Consider the following 12640-nt stretch of genomic DNA (forward strand, 5'->3'; position numbering starts at 1 on the left):
ATTAAAATGATGGTCTGTGTATCCAAGCAAGATATCTGTATACAGCAGGCTTTCAGGTATATTTTAAGTAGCTCTAGATTTAGTCAGTTATTAAATATATGCCAAACAGAATTTATGGGTGGTCTCCTGAGTCAAATGTTTTTAACTGATAGACTAAGATTGGGGTTTTCTGTTTGTTTGTTTGAGACAGGTCTTGCATGTAAGACGTGCTTGCTTCCCCTTCACCTTCTGCCATGATTGTAAGTTACCTGACGCCTCCTAGCCATGCTTCCTGTTAAACCTGCGGAACTGTGAGTCAATTAAACCTTTTTTCTTTATAAATTACCCATCCTCAGGTAGTGCTTTATAGCAGTGTGAGAACAGACTAATACACCCAGCTTTTTTTTTTTTTTTTTGGTAGGGATAGGGTCTCACTATGTTTCCCAGGCTGGTCTTGAATTCCTGGGTTCACATGATCCTCCAGCCTCTGCCTTCCAAAGTGCTGGGATTACAGGTGTGAGCCACCACATCTAGCCTAAACTATGATTCGAATACATGCTATTTTTACTCTTGTGTAGTCAAATTATAAATAAGTGAATAGTTTAATAACAACGAAACCTGAATTTAAGTAGCATATAAGTATTGATATATGATATATGTATGTACCACATGATATAGATAATTGAGCTCATTATGGGAGAACCTGTTATATTTGCTAAAAAAAAAAAAAAAGATGGGCTTCAACAAGGGAGAGTCTCCAAAATGGCTGGGAAATAGGAAAGTTTGATAAAGTAGATAGAGCTTAGTAAGTAATTATGAAATAAGTCTCACAATTTGATGGTTATCAAGAACTAGGAAATAACAAATCATTCAGTTTTATACTCTACTGAACATTATTTCGTCTTCTTTTCTGACTCAGAGGCCATTCAAATTCTATAGTTTATCAGTCCAAATATCACTTATTATTATAAATAAATGGTATTATACACTATAAAAAGCAGAGTTAGCACAGATTTTACCCAATAACAAACTAAAAATAGCTTTTATATGACAAAAGTAAGTCCATCTCTCATATAAGTAGAGTGTGGATTACTGAACATTAAATCCTAATTTAGTAAGCTATATTATTCAAGTTAATGTCAACTCTATACCTAATCCTTTACGGCTTCTCCATCAAGTAACAATTCTTTGAATAGAAATAACTGGTAATCACCGGCAGTTAAGTTTGAGAGACCATACATCAATACAAAATTATTCAGTCACAAAGACCAAGACACAATAACTAAACATTGGAGCATATATGAATAACATTTTCAGCAGAAATTCCAGTTATTAATTTACTTTAAATTCTCAGCAATCATTGCACCTGAAAACCAGAACAAATCCAGACAAAGGTCAGATAGTGATAACCTTATAGAGCAGTCATATGGAGTGCCTGATGGTTTCACCACTTTGCTTACAATTTAAATTCCAAGATATTTTTTCCCATATTGTTGACATATGCAAAGAACTGTTAAGTAAAAGCTGGTTGGGGGAAAATATTTTATAATATATTTATATTTTTAATATTATAAAATATGTTATAATATTTAAGTCTAGGCTAATATTTTATGATATTAGCCTAGACTTAAAAGGAACTCAGTGCAGCAAGTTCATAAGCCATCAAGGAAGCTTTTAGAAATGTAATTAGCCAGGCCCATTTTAGTGTGCCACAGTGATGCAATTGAAGGCACTGAGCATCTGTCTCTGGAAACAGCACACTAACACTGTGTGTGTGTGTGTGTGCGCACACATGTGCATGAAAATGCCTGCATGAGCCTATGTCTGTGCAGGGTTATTTAAACATTTTTTCATTGAGATACCATTTGCTCTATTTTAGGATTAATTTAACTAACCTTACCTATGAAGCTAGATGCCATCGGTATTACCTACCATTTGGGAATAACTGCAAATGTGTGACCTGGCTTAGGCAACAGCGTGCTATCACAGCATAATGCGCATTTCTACTATATCATCATTTCCCAAGGTACGGTTGAGGACCACTTACATCAGAATAATCACCTTGGATGCTTATTAAAATACAGATTCCCGGGCCCCACACCCACCCAACAAAATCTGGGTTTGGGGGGTAAGGATGGGAATCTATATTTGTAGCAGGGATCCAACTAATTCCTAAGAACCTGAAAGCTTGAGGATTCTTGCACTGGATGAAACTCTCTGAGGCAGGGACTTTCACTTACACATTCCTGAGCTAGCACACGGCACATGGCCAGTCTATGGAATTCATCAACATATGTCAATCTAGAAATTTCCAAGTCATGAAGAACTCAGACAACTTCCAGTTCAGACTGGAGGGACTGTGGTTGAGGTGTTTCTCCTCAGAGGGCAGAAAGCAGCAGCAGAAGTGTAGTGTGCTACGGCAGGGATCACAGCTTACTTGCTCTCAGACCTCTGGCCCCCAGCTCAGTGCCAAGGAAGCCCAGTCCACATTTGCAAAATGAAGTAGGGCAGTATGTGCTGGCATCCGGCAAAGGCAGAACAGCTACCCAAACTCCACTGGCCAAGTTCCCTACTCACTGCCACTACTGTTGTGGAGAATCGCTGTGACACTGAGGATGTGCCATGTGACTTTCACGGCTCCAGGACCACTGTCAGCCAAGGGTAAAGTGGACATGAGCTAGCTCTAAAGGTTTAACCACCACGCTTGGATGAGACGTAAACAGTAATCCCTGAATATGTTCTGTTGATGTCTCTATCTCCTGGGATAGTCTATGGATATAAACACTTAATGCTTCTTACTGGCAACTATTCCTGAATAGAAACAATTTTGACTAATAGAAGCCAGAGACTGGCCTAGTTAAGTTCATATAATGTTTATTACATTCAGCAGCAATTCTGCAATGGCAAGACCTGCTGTTCTGTAAAACAACAGTTTTGTGTGCTAGATACAGTCAGTTCTCGTCATCTGAGGTAGTTATGTTCTATAAAGTCACTGTGAATTAGTGAATGCTTGTCCGCTTCCTAGGGAAAATGCAAGCTTCAGTTCCTGGGAGCCTCTGGTTACAACATTTTCATTAACCAATCAATACCTACACTTGTTTTATGTGTTTTGTTTAAAGACATCTAACTAAATATATATTGTTGATTCATTAACATTAAATATATAGCCAACAGCACTAGAACTCACACTTGAACAAAGCTTATATAACTTACACATGGCAGTGTTCTTGCACTTAGGAACCCCAGAAAGCCATTCTAAACAGCAAACCGCCAACAAAATCCACACAAATGTGAAAAACATGGCATAAAGTAGACCACCAAAAGGGGGCCTGTTCATGGTGTTACAGGAAAGGGGTCCCAATCCAGATCCCAAGAGAGCGTTCTTGGATCTAGTGTAAGAAAGAATTCAGGGCAAGTCCACAGTGCAAAGTAAAAGCAAGTTTATTAAGAAAGTAAAAAGTGGTGAAAGTACAGCTACTCCATAGACAGAGGAGGCTGTTCCTGAAAGTAAGAGGAGGAACACATCCATCCCAGGTACATTACCCGTATATATGGGGAGATGTGCTCTGCTATGAGGATCTGTGATAAAGGATTAATTTTCTTAATTACTGTATTTTGCAAAAATCGATATTATTAGCTTTAAAGAAAAATCAGGAACGCCTTTCTTCTCCAGATATTGAGATATCTGGACACTCTCAAGTCTGGGTCTGTCTAGTAAACATTATTAATTTGATCCCTTAACCATAAACATCTAGAGGCTCAGAATGCCTGACCTTCTGGGAAAGCAGCCCAGCAAGTCCCAGCCTCATTTTCCTAGCCCTCACTCAAGATGGAGTCAGTCTGGTTTGAACACCTCTGACAATGGGATGAGAGCTGCAACAAGAAGCAGAGTGTTGCCTGGTTCGGCCTCAGCTGGAAACATAGTTGAGTGGTAAAATCTTTTGATGCTCTGTACATATCCCTGAATGACCACAAAAGTACCAAGGAGTATTGATTTGGAGGCTACAAAGAAATTTCAGCAGATAGGTGGATAATGAGGATCACCTGTACTTTCTACTTTTCCCTCTGGAGCTCCTCTGGGCCCTGTTCTCCTGGGCTCTGCTCTGAGAAGCAGACACTGCAGGACTCGTGCATGGCGACTTCCTGTCTGGTTGCTGTTGAGTTTGGCCAAGGATAGGCCCCAGTAGGAGGCTGGGGGGCAGGAGGAGAGTGAGGTGGGCAGTTACTCCTTCCCTCCCTGCGTGGGTGCCCTCAGGAGCTAAAAAGCTCACAGGTCCTGCCAGGTGGTCCTTCTATGTAATTTCTCCCTTTCTCCCTAAGGTTAAGGGGTGACGCCCAGCTGCTGCTAACCTCGGGGCACTGCAACATCCCTTGTCGGCTTCCCTAAACCCTCTCTGAACTTTTAAAAACAGTTCCTTTCTTAGACTTTCTTCAATCTCCCAACTATGCTACCTGCATCCTTCCAGGACCTTGGTACTGCGTTCGTTAACAAGGGAGGGATCTCAGAACTACAAGGGCCATGGGGAATTTTGACACCACAGGAAACTCTGAATTCTTCAATCTACACAGGCTCAGTCTTGCAAAACAAAATTGTGAATAGGAATTGGAGGTTTCTCTTTATTAATCAAAAGCAGCTGGAAAGGAGTCTGCTCTTCGGATCAGAATCAAGGAAGGTGGAATTGGTGCCAATAAAAACTCATCTGAGGCCTGCTGCTAAGAGAATTGAGTATTTTTAGGTAGTGTCCCTTAAAAATCACTTTAGAGAACATCTCAGGCATTTAATTATATCTAATAATGTAGATGAAAAGGGCAATGATTTTTATTCAACTGTGTTATACACTTATTTCCCATCAGATTTTCCCCAAAGTCCTTCCTCTCTGGCAGAGATTTTCATCTCTCTTTTTCTTGCAACATCCTGGCAGCCAATGCAAAAACGTGCCTGGTAATTTCTGCTTTCCTGTCTTTTAGAACATGTTAGTCTTTCTGCTTCCCATTAGTTTCAATCTGGATGTGCAAGGCTTGCTCAGGACTTTATAACCCTGCTGTGTCACATCCTAATCACCACAGATTGTCATGTACTATGGACCTTGTTAAAGATTTACTAAGTTTATGCTTCAAGGACAAGGTGACGAATCCGTCTTCTGAAAATAGCTGATAAAGGGGTCCTTGTCACAGGCTTAGTTATTACTTAGAGGGGACTCCATTCACAATTTCCCCAAGGCTGTCTGCACTTGATTTCACAGGCTAATTCATTAGGCTCTAAGATAATAACTATCTCAGCCTGTTACTCAATCAGATGAGCAAATGCAAGCTTCATTTTATCAGCTCTGCAGGATAGGCCACTAAAAATAGTCTACTTTCCAATCTTTAATTGTTCCTGGCATCGTTGCTTTCCTTATCTAATTCCAAACAAAATGGTACACTCCAGAGGTCTGACTTGGCAGAGGCGCCAGGGTGGTTTCTGCAAGGAGACAATGCAGTCATGCCTCTTCTCAGAGAAAAACTCAGTTGAAATTCGCCTGAAGCGAGGAGTTCAAAGCCAAGAGTATGTGGGCCTTGATCCTTCAGTGGCAGGTTTCATATATGAGAGTAAAAAGTAAAACAAACAAACAAACAAACAAACAAACAAAAAAGACCATCCACCCAGGCCTTTCAAGGTGGAGAAACAGCAGAACTGTTAAAACCATGTAATAACCAATCTATTTCTTTTTTTGTAGGATACCTAGAAAACTTTATTGGGGTTTAAATTATCTTAATATTTAAACATGAAGTACACTCAATATGTTATCCTTTTAATTCATGCTTAGTTTTTAATTTTGAGGGCCATTTGAGACTAGACAGTTTACAACAGTGGTTCTTAAACTTTTTGAGCTCAAGACCCCTTCGTAGATTTTAAGAATTATTGAGGACCTCAAAGTTTATGTGACTGTTCTCTCTCAATATTTACAATACTAGATATGAAAACTGAAACAAAATTAAGATTTACTTATTAATTTAATGAAAACAATAAGCCTATTACATATTTTAAAAATAGCATTTGTAAATAAAAAAGGATATTTTTTCCAAAAAAAAAGAGTGAAGAGTAATAGTATTTTCCATTTTTACAACTCTCTTTACTGTCTGATTTTGCAGGATAAGCCCAAATGTGCATCCATTCTGCACACAGCCTGTTTGACAGGCTGTTTGGGTCATTGCATACAAAGAAAACCCAGCCTCATAGACATTCAGTAGCAAGAGTACCGCCTCAAAGACTCGCTGAAAGGTTCCAGGACCATGCTTAGAGAACCACTGACTTATGGCCTAGCTCATGTCATGAGGATGTGTGTTCAAGGGCCTGCCTCCCTGGCATGAGAATGGTTAAAAGCCCCAGTATCAACCGTATGTCACATCGCTGTGGCCCTGGAAATCAGGATGAAGCAGGTGCAGCAGAGGCGGAAGAGACTGACTCCTTTCTTGGCTTGCTCTTCCACTCCATGGGAGAAATTGGACAACTTCAATTTCCTTAAAACATGGGCAGGATTAAAAAGCTTTCCCTCAGCTGTTTCATTCTGCCCTGGGCTGAAGGGAGGCAGGTACACACAAAGAACCCTTCAGGCAGATAGGCATGGAAAAGGAAACAGAGTGAATGAGTGAATGCCAGCAGAAAACTGGCATTTATTCAAATATCTAGTTTTATGTCAAAACTCTCCAGTTACAGATAAGTGGCTGCAAGGCTAACCTGTTTTAGCAAGAAACTGGAATTTGCAGACATTGCTGCGGTGATCTAATGTCAAACTTGCTGGTCTCTGTGGGGGTGCGACAGGGTGGTCCTGTCTCCTAAGGGCCCAAAGGACCTGGGCCACAGCACACAAGTGGAGGCAGGGACCAAGGCCCTAGACAGGGGTTGCTATGACCAGGACCCGAGTCTGGCCTCTCATGCCTTTGAGTTTGCCCTGGGGACATGACTGGTGCTGGAGACATTAATTTAAAAGTCAGATTAAAACTAAGAAAACTCATGAGCCAGAGAAATTAACTGCTATAAAGAATGAGAAACTTTACGACCAATATACTGGAACTTTTACCGGATGCACTCAAGCACTGAGCCTCACTTCATTACAATCTAGCCCCTCACGATCTCTTTCCAAAGAAAGGAGACACTCCTAGAAGGGGAGAATGGCAGAAGCTTTTGCTGCTCTGCATCAGTTGTCTGGAGAATCATCTCAGTTAGAGTTACGTGTATAAGTAGCAGCTACAGGGAGGAAAAAGCCCTGGTCTGATGCACTAGCAATGCAAACAGCAGGTTCCCAGATACCCCAGTACCCGAAAGCCCACATGAGTTCAAGCACGCACCTCGTTGAAATGGACATCCTGCATCCCCACGTCTTCCATCATGGAGGCCTCCTCGTCGATGTTTGGGGTAATGACCCTGAAGGCGGTGCATCCTTGTCTAAACATGCCTAGGAAGAGAGGGAGGAGGGACAGTCAGAGTTAGGAACCTGAACGTGGGTGAACCCTGAGGGTTTTTCCTGCCCTGTGTGTTTCTGTGTTGAATGAAATAACGGATTTTGAAATCTCTTAGGCACCAGGCCAGCATTCACGGGGGTACCTGGGGCTACTGTGTGCTTTTCTTCCCTATAGTGAACCCTAACCTCTTTCAGTTTCTTTTCCTTATCCCTTTTTATCTACCTTTATTAAAATGTATGCAATATCTAAATATTAAACTATAAACTGAGAAATAGGTATTAAATCAAAGTAATAGTAAAATAACAATAAGTGAAAATTTGTCTTGGTAGGATGACTCGTGCTGAGATACTAAGAAAAACGAAGGCAAAGCCAATATAAGAGAAATATATGATTCAAAAAGAACTGTTTCCTTCAAGCTGTCACCTCACCCACTCTGGCTGGGGAAGAACACATCTCTCAGATGAGAGCTTCCCCACACAACCCAGGTGTAGCTTCGTGGCCATAATGGTGAGCAGACAGGCTGCCTTAGCTGGTTCCCACCCCAGAGGCCCCGGGGTGGGTGGCTGGCTGCATCAACAGAGGGCATGGATGCCTGGGCACTCTGATTCTCCAAGAGGAAATGGCATTAGTTTAGAGGCAGGATCAATGTCTGGGATAAGGATGTGTTTCTTAAGCAATGACAGCCCATTGGGGACCTTTCCTCGTCTTAGAGTCACTGGAAAACAGCTTTAAGTCAGTTGGACCACGTCAGCTATGCAAAATGATCAAGTGAAGAAGGGCATGAGATGTTCCACTACTCTATTTTGAGATAACTGTTCACAATAAAATAAAACAGAAGTAAAAACTTGAATTGAGACTTCTACATTTAGGGAGAAAGAGGAACACAGGGTATTCTGAAATCAAGCCTTGAAAACGGAGATCCTAAAGTCAGAGATTTTTCTGCTGCACGTGATCCCAGGTTTCTACACTATTCATGGATTATCCAGCATCTGCCACTATCCCAGTTTAGTTTTTATTTTGTTATATGGAAACAAGAGTCTCCCATGAAAAGCATTAATCTAGGAACTTGAGGATACATTAACATACAAACTGTAAAATTAAAAAAACCAACCACCCATGCTCTAGGCTACATAGTACATTTCACCACATAACTCGGCGCCAATGGAATAACAAAAATGGTGGCCAAGGTGCTTTCCTCTTGTGCCCACAGGAATAGACCACCAGCCAACCAGAGAGCCACAGAGTAGGAGGGAAGGAGAGTGAAGTCTGTCCATGCAAAGTTAAAAGGGCAAATCCCCCACCACGGGAGGGCACGTGACCAGGGCAGGGGGTCCCCGGGGGCTGGGCTGATCCTCAGGCTCACCTCCCCGGCTCCTCCTCAGGCAGGCGCTATGGCTGTGGGGGAGAAGGGGCGGCTCCCACTGGACTGCTTCTAAACATGAGGAAATGCATCACCTGATAAAAGGTCTCAACAGGAAATAGTACCGGTATTAAATGAACATGGAGCCCTTTCAAAATTTTTCTCTTTGGGGCTCTGCTGTTTCATTCCAAATAGCCAGCTGCACCAGAAATATACAGTTTGTGGCCTCGGCATCTTTGGTTTCACACTATTTCTCACTTCGTACATCTATTCCTCATTAGCCCAGATCTGGTGCTGCTGTTTTCTCCCATGTAACTCACGCAGACTACCAGCTTTTCTAAGAACCTCAGTATTCTAAAAATAAATGTCACCATTTGGGGCTGTGCTGATTTTGAAGTGGAAATGAGCACCTGCTGTTTAACCAAAGGGAAACTGTGGAAGAATTCATGGCCTGCTCATCTGGGAACAAACGGAGAGTGCACAAATGAAGCGTCACTCCTCGCCCCCTCTCCTTCCTCTGGGAGATAAGGTTTCCATCAGAAAGGCTGCCTTCTTAGACAATAAAGCCAGCTGGCCTGCGTTGCAGAAATGCTGTCTGATAATCTCCCGTTACAACTTTTTGATTGCCTAAACGTTCCAGTGGGAACTATCTTAAGGGAAAAATAGTATCTTCTTAGCTCTAGATTTGGCCAGATGCAAAACTCATTAGCTAGTTTTTGCAGAGTGAAGCTATCAGAGGAGGTTACATGACAACATGCCATCTACTTTTCTGTCTAGTCCTGGCATTTCTGCTGTGCCCACCAATTCAAGCAAACATCACGCCAGGGGATAAAACAACGAATACACTTCACAAACACACAAATCCCCACCTTCCAATCTTCCTGAATGGCTCTCACTTGTCTGCTGCTTTGTGTGGTTTTATACTAATTAATTTCACAAAACATGGGAATAATTCCTTACCTTTCCGTGTGAGATATTCTGCCACTAGGGCTGTTACGTGGACATAGCACATTGCTGCCTATAATAGAAGACACATGCCTCAGAATCATCATTCATAACAGCAAGTCATAATGCTCCCACACAGACAGAAATCTAATCAATGTATGAACGTATATATTAGATCTCAATGCACCAGCTAGTATTTCTAATAGCTGATATCTTACCTTTTGAAGAGAGTGGAATCACTCACATAAGCTGAAAATTTGAAATTAATTGGGAGTTGAGATAAATGGCAGTAAATTTGCTAAGGCTTGTTTCTATATAGAATTATTACATTTGTAAAGTAAAAGATAAAAGCAGCATTTTCCTCTTACTATACCTAATACTTCTGCATCATTTCTCTCAAAGCGAAAAGAGGATGCTTTGAAGAAAACATGTGCTCCTCCCTAGATTCTGAGAGAATGGCTCAAATTTCAGGTGCTAATATATTTTTCGCTTGACTTAAAAATTAAGAGCAAGTTATAATTTTTTCCAAATATAAAATTCTAAATAAAAATCATAATTTAATCTCAAATAGGTAACATTATACATATCTTAAATTGAAAGAAAAAAGAAATTTTTTCACCAAATTGCCATGGTGTTATAAAGATCAAAGACAGCTGTTAGAAGCGAACCCGCTGCAAGGTTCTAATGCATGCGGTTCTGTGCCTGTCAGCGGGGTGAGCACCACCACGTGGTGCCCTCGTCTAGACCCTCACCCCTAGCTAGCCAACACACACCAGCAGAGGCTGCTCCACGTGCACGTGTGTCAACGAATGTTAGCAGCGTGGCATGCACTCTGATGTGTGCAGAGAGAACTCTGTTGGAGAGTGGAGTTATGTACTGTCCAGTCCTCAGAGGCAGAGTTCATGCCTCCCACGTATGTCCCTCTTGCAGTGCACAGCAGAGCTGATACTGTGTCCCCAGAAGGGAATGCTGGAATACCTACTGCATCCACAAAAGGAAATGGACTACCTCACAGAGGAGAAAGCAACACCTGTCATTACCTTAAATAACAGGAGGAATTCATTTGATCATAAAATAGCTGAATTTTAGAACTACAGAGGAATTTTGATGTGTATTTTAATTAGCAGGAGACTGTATGAATAGGTTTAAGAGCTTAAACAATGCTCTTTGTTGACAAAAATAACCCCTTACAATTTGTTTTAAATTATTAAAATGCTCAGCTAACTATGAAGTCACCCTAAGCTTCACACTGTTTAAAGTTTTGCATACTTTTAATTGGTTTTTGATTAATGGAATAACTTTTCTCAAAACTGGCTTTTTAAGTGAATGGGGCCTCACTGGTTTTTTCAAAAACCCATTCAAGCAGCTGGCAGGGCTACTACCTCTGAGAGATCGCCATTTTTGACATGGATCCTGGCCATGCTGTCGAGCCACGTCTTCCTGAGCTCGGGCGTGCTGGCATAGGATTTGGCCAGGCTGTACTGGAGGTCCACCAGCATCTCTGGGTCGTTCTCATGCTCCTTCATCTGGGCGGTGGCCATTAGCACCGTGCGTATCCTTTTGGTTAAGTCCTTCACATCAGAGGAGAAGCTGGTGTGCTAAAACAAGGGTGGAAGAGGAAAGGACACGTGGCTTCCTCTGTTGCTGCCTGTCCACAAGCACCTCAGGTGCTGATGCAGAGTCTCAGGGTGAAACTAACATGGGCCAGGCTACCCACCTTGATGAGCCGGTCACTGTTGGCACAGTTGTTGATGATGGACAGGGACTGCTGGAATCTGGTTCCCCCAATGCCAACAACGTCTGCTATCAGCTGGCTGACAGATATGATGACCTTAGGGACACACAAACATGAGCAAATCAATTTACCTTCAAATGACTGCCCAGGCTGGGCTTCTGCGTTCAGTTAGGATGTGCCTAAGGACCCAGCAAAGTGGGGGTTGGGGGGTGCTTTGAGCAGGGGTCGCTCCAGTGTAGGAAACATATGTCTGAGGTATTTTCTTCCCCTTTAAGAATAATTACAGAAAGTGATTCTGCTATCCTTAAAAAACACTGTTTGCAAAGCAAAATGCTGATCAGGAGAGCAAAGGGAGAAAGAAAATGAGATAAGCCCATCCACTTGGATAGTTACTTACCTATTACCTTCTCTAACCAAGAGGGAGACATGATTTATTTCTCAGTTTTCAGTTTGAACTTAAATGTATTAAATATGCTATGGGTAGATGGTCCTTTGCAATACTTTATCAGAACACGGATAGATTAACTATGCCACAGGGGGCTCTGTCTTTTTTTGGCTCTATGAATAGCACTGCCTTTACCCAGTTGCTTGAGCTAAAGCATGGAGGCCACCTTTATTTTCCTTTTCCTTCACCACACCCAGTTACAATCAGTCACCGAATGTTGTCAACTCAATCTCCTCTTCCTTCTTACCTCACCATCCCTGGTCTAGGATACCATCCTCTCTGACCTAGCTTTGACAATGGTCTCCCTAGCTGAGGTCTAGACTACCCTTGACCCATCATCAACACAGGAGTCCAGAAGATCTGTCCAAATACGCAATGATTTGGATATGCCACCATGGGTCCTCCTCAACTCCTTCTCACCCATATTCTAAACTCCGCAGTAAGGAACATCTCTAGTTCCCCAGACGGGTGCTTCCCCGTGGTTCACTGTGGCCTAGAACATGCTCACTGATCTTCAACCATGAGCCCCTATGCATCCTTCACATCCTCTAGGTGCCCCTCCTGATACACTCAAGTTCCTCTACAATAACAGTGGTCACACTTGTACTCTCAGAGTTCCAGGGCTTGTCTGTAACCTCCATTAGACTACACTCCATGAGGGCTGGGAGAGGGTTGTTTTGTTCATGGTTGTATCCACGAATCCTATGTGGACAATAAATATTGTTTTAAAAAA

General features: G+C 42.1%; 1 protein-coding gene across 43 annotated transcripts in view; it reads right to left on the reverse strand.

Moving 5' to 3' along the window:
- Positions 1-12640, reverse strand: part of DOCK9 (dedicator of cytokinesis 9) — a 292065-nt gene that overhangs the window by 23274 nt on the left and 256151 nt on the right. For 25 of the 43 annotated variants that reach the window (XM_057299611.2, XM_055096929.2, XM_055096933.2 and 22 more), the window contains 5 exons: positions 11445-11558; positions 11110-11325; positions 9743-9800; positions 8786-8854; positions 7309-7415 (listed from right to left, as the gene is read on the reverse strand). In XM_057299611.2, the coding sequence (XP_057155594.2) occupies positions 7309-7415; positions 8786-8854; positions 9743-9800; positions 11110-11325; positions 11445-11558 (564 nt within the window). The remainder of the gene's footprint in view (positions 1-7308; positions 7416-8785; positions 8855-9742; positions 9801-11109; positions 11326-11444; positions 11559-12640) is intronic. The other 18 variants (XM_055096949.2, XM_034936903.3, XM_034936898.3 and 15 more) reach the window with 1 other exon arrangement.

Source organism: Pan paniscus, chromosome 14 (genome assembly GCF_029289425.2).
Source record: "Pan paniscus chromosome 14, NHGRI_mPanPan1-v2.0_pri, whole genome shotgun sequence".
NCBI classification, from domain to species: Eukaryota; Metazoa; Chordata; class Mammalia; order Primates; family Hominidae; genus Pan; species Pan paniscus.